General features: G+C 43.8%; 1 protein-coding gene across 1 annotated transcript; it reads right to left on the reverse strand.

The window, feature by feature from the left end:
- Positions 1 to 773: 773 nt before the first annotated feature.
- Positions 774 to 1,802, reverse strand: EAH_00021820 (hypothetical protein, conserved; the record flags this gene model as incomplete). Its single annotated transcript, XM_013397030.1, has 1 exon — positions 774 to 1,802. The coding sequence occupies one exon, from the start codon at positions 1,800 to 1,802 to the stop codon at positions 774 to 776; it is 1,029 nt and encodes a 342-aa protein (XP_013252484.1).
- Positions 1,803 to 4,200: the final 2,398 nt, after the last annotated feature.

Raw genomic sequence — 4,200 nt, forward strand, 5'->3', positions numbered from 1 at the left:
TGCTGCTGCTGCTGCTGCTGCCGCTGCGGGTGATGCTGCCGTGCAGATCGGATTGTTCTGCTGCTGCAGCAGCAGCAAAACAGCTGCTGCAGCAGCAGGCCCCACATGAAACCCACAGGGCCCCGCTGCTGCCAATGCTACGGCTGGTGCTGCTGCTGCGGTTGCTGTTGCTGTTGCTGCTGTTGCTGCTGCAGCAGCAAAAAGAAGCCCCACAGCATTCCTGCCGATGCACTTCTGTCGTCTGCCACTCGTAGCTGCTGAGGCCCTCGCTGCAAGCAGCATCATCAGCAGCAGCAGCAGCAGCAATAGCAGCAGCAGAAGCAGCAAAGACCCCATCGGCAGAAGCAGCAGCAGCAACAGCAACAACAACAGCAGCAGCAAAGGCGCCGTCAGTATGAAGCAGCAACAGCAAAAGCAGAAGCAGCAGTAGAAACAGTAGAAGCAGCAACAGCAGCAGCATCAACGCCACCAACTGTAGCACCAGCAGCAGCAGCAGCATTAGTTACAGTAGCAGCAGCAGCAGACCAACCGATCAGCAGCAGCCTCAGCAGCAGCAACAGATCATCAGCAGCAGCAGGCGCAGCAACAGCAGCAGAGCAGCAGCAGATCAGAAGTAGCAGCAGCAGCAGATCAGCAAAAGATCAGAAGCAGCAGCAGCAGGAGTCGCAGGTAGGTGTTTACAGTCGCAGCAGCAGCAGCAGATCAGCAGCAGCAGCAGATCAGCAGCAGCAGCAGCAGCAGCAGCAGCAGCAGCAGCAGCAGGTGGGTGTTTACTAGTCTGTTATACCCCCCATCGGGGGTGCATCAGTTGTTGCTGTTTTTGTACAATCTTCACTCGCCGTTTTGCTGCTGTGAGGCCCCTCTGTCTTTATAATAAAAGCATTACTCTCTTCTAGTAGCAGCTCCTTTGCTGCTGCTGCTGCTGCTCTTGCTGCTGCTGCTGTTGCTGATGTTGCTGCTGGTGTGCACTCCGTAAGAGCTGCTTCGCGAGCCGATAAGACACTCAACCTGCTGCTGCTGCTGCTGCTGCTGCTGTGTCTTGCTGCAGCAGCAGAAGTCCACCCCCACCTTCCAAGGAGAATTGTGTTAGGATCAAAGAACTCTTCTTCTGCTTCTGCTGCTGTTGCTGCTGCTGCTGTTGCTGCAGCAACTGCTGCTGCTGCTGCTGCTCTCTTTCGCTTGCGCCGCTTTGCTGCTGTGATGCAGCATACACCGAGAACAGCAGCAGCCGCAGCAGCAGCAGCAGCAGCTGCTGCTGCTGCTGCAGCACCAACTAAAACGCCCCCCAAAACAAGCAGAGGGCCTCCTTTCATTCCTCCTCCAGCCATTTGCTGCTGCTGCTGCTGCTGCTGCTGCTGCTCATCTGGTATCTGCTGCTCAAGCGCCTCAACCACATACAAAGAAGAATGTAGGGGGGCCCCCGGGGGCCCCTCTGCATCTGAGGGGTCCCCAGGTGTACCCTCAGGGGCCCCTCTTTCATTGCTCTCCTTCCATTCCTGCAGCCGCTCGCTAGCAGCAACAATAGCAAGCAAAGGGCCCCCTAATGCACCTATAGGGGCCTCTGTGGGGGCCCCTGTGGGGGCCCCTGTGGGTACTTCGGTGGGGGCCCCTGTGGGGGCCCCCATACCTGTGGGGGCCCCTGTGGGGGCCCCAGTGGGGGCCTCCGTGTGTGGTTGCTGAAGCGGGAGGGTGCAGCGACATTGAAAGAGGAGAGTGCAGAGGATGAGGGTTAGCAAAAGGCGGAATAGGGGGGCCCCCAGGGTCCTTTGGGGGCCCCTGAAAAGCGTGTTGGGGGCCCCCATGTGTTTAAGTTTGTTGTTGCGGTGTATAGGCAGGTGCATAGCAGCAGGAGGGGCCCCCGCTGCTGAGTATTGCGTGTATTTGGGTGGTGATTAGATCAAATAAATATAATAATTAATTCTTTTTTAACTTTTTAATAAAAGAATATGCAGAAAGACAACTAAAAAAAATAGAGAGGGGGGCCCTATCCATAGGGCTTGCTAAGTATTGATCGGTTACTGCGTAGTACGAGGGGATATCTCTGTGTTTTTTGGTGCTAATTACACCGTTTTTTTCCTTTTAAAGCTATTAAATGTAATTAAACATAAAACGGGAAGTTAATTACTGTTTTAAATAATAAAAATCGTTTAAAATAATGCAAAAATCTCCGACAGACAGCACCGCTGCTGCGCAGCCTACTGACCAGTGGTCCTTTCAGGGGCCCCCACCCCCTCATTATTTTTGTTGTTTTTCTTCGTTTAAAACGCGACAATATATTACTTAAAACATTTAATTATAATTTAATTATATTTTTCTGAATTTATTGAGGTATTTAGAGCAGCGACTTGTAGATACACCCCAGCCTTTAGAAGGACCGGTGGTCTTCTCGCCAGAAGTGAGAGGGAATAAACAAATTTATTAATGCACAACTTTGTTATATTAATTAATTTAATTTAAATTAATTTAATTTAAATAATTCAATATTATTAATTTAATTTAATTTAATTTAATTTAATTTAGTTTTTATGCGGTGCCCATTGGTCTTCGTTTGTTTAGTGCTGTCACTGGCTATACACAGCTGGCTAAGAATAGCTAGCTATATATAGCCAGCTATATATAGCTAGCTATATATAGCTATCTGTGCGTAGCTAGCTGTGCATAGCTAGCTGTTTATAACTACCCGTGCATAGCTTAGCTAGCCATGTATAGCTAGCTATCTATAGCTAGCTGTGTGCAGCTAGCTATGTATATCTAGCTGCCTCTAGCTAGCTGTGCGTAGCTAGCGGTGTGTATCTAGCTATACATAGCTAGCTAGTTGTTCACGTAGCTGTCCTACTAGCTAGCTACGCACAGCTAGCTACAAACCAACAGAGCTAGCTATGTATAGCTAGCTGTGCATGGCTAGCTATCCGAAAATCTCTTTAAAAGACAGAGACCTCTTAGGGTAACCAACATATTTAGAAATAACAGATACTAATACACATCTGTTCTTGCTGGTGCTGCTGCTGCTGCTGTTGCTGCTGCTGTTGCTGCAGGAGCTTGCTGCTGAGCAAATAAAAGTAGATAGAGGAGCAGCAAAATTATTTTAAAATGCATGTTTCTTCTTTGTCTATTTTGTGTTTGTTTTTGTCTATTAGACGAAAAAATATATTCTAGATAAACAAATGCATGCAGCTGCAGCTGCATTTGCTGCTGCTGCTGCTTCTGCTGCTGCAGGTGCTGCTGCTGCTATTCCTGATGCCGCAGGTGCTGCTGCAGCTGCTGCTGCTCCTATTCCTGATGCCGCAGGTGCTGCTGCAGCTGCTGCAGCTGCAGCTGCATTCCCTGCCTCCTTTGCATACGCTGTTGCATTTGCTGCTGCTGCTGCTGCTGCATTTGCTGCTGCTGCTGCTGCTGCTGTCGTTAAAATGAGGCGATTAAAAATCATAAAGACGGATGCAGAAACCAGCATTATAAACCCTAAACACTAAACCCTTAAATATATATATATATATTTATTTATTTATTAAAAAGTATACATATATATAATAGAATATAATAAAAATATTCTTACATTATATATATAATATAAACATTACTCAACCCTAAACCCTAAACCTTTTAGATCAGTGTTTAGAAGTGCATTAATAATAAACCTGCCAAACCCTAAACCCTAAACCCTAAACCCTAAACCCTAATAATAAACCCATTATAAACCCTAATGCAGCAAACCCTAATATATCAAACACGAATATGATAAACCCTAATATAATAATATTATATTATTACTAAATTACTAAACCCTAGTATAATAACAAACGCTAATACAATATATAATATTTAAATATTAGGGTTTACTATTAAAATAATAAACCCTAGCCTACTATAAACCCTAATACACTAAACCCTCTGCTCTTCATGAACAAAACATATAAACACGAAAAAATTAATAAATATAATAATAATATTAATAATAATAATAAATATTATTATTATTATTATCATTACTATTATTATTATTGTTATTATTATTATTACTATTATTGTTATTATTACTATTACTATTATTATTATTAGTATTACTATTATTATTATTACTATTATTACTATTATTATTATTACTATTATTATTACTATTACTATTATTATTATTATTACTATTATAATAATAATAAATACTATTATTACTATTATTATTATTATTATTATTATTATTATTAT

Source organism: Eimeria acervulina, genomic scaffold (assembly GCF_000499425.1).
Source record: "Eimeria acervulina Houghton genomic scaffold, Eah_scaff157, whole genome shotgun sequence".
In the NCBI taxonomy this organism is placed as follows: Eukaryota; Apicomplexa; class Conoidasida; order Eucoccidiorida; family Eimeriidae; genus Eimeria; species Eimeria acervulina.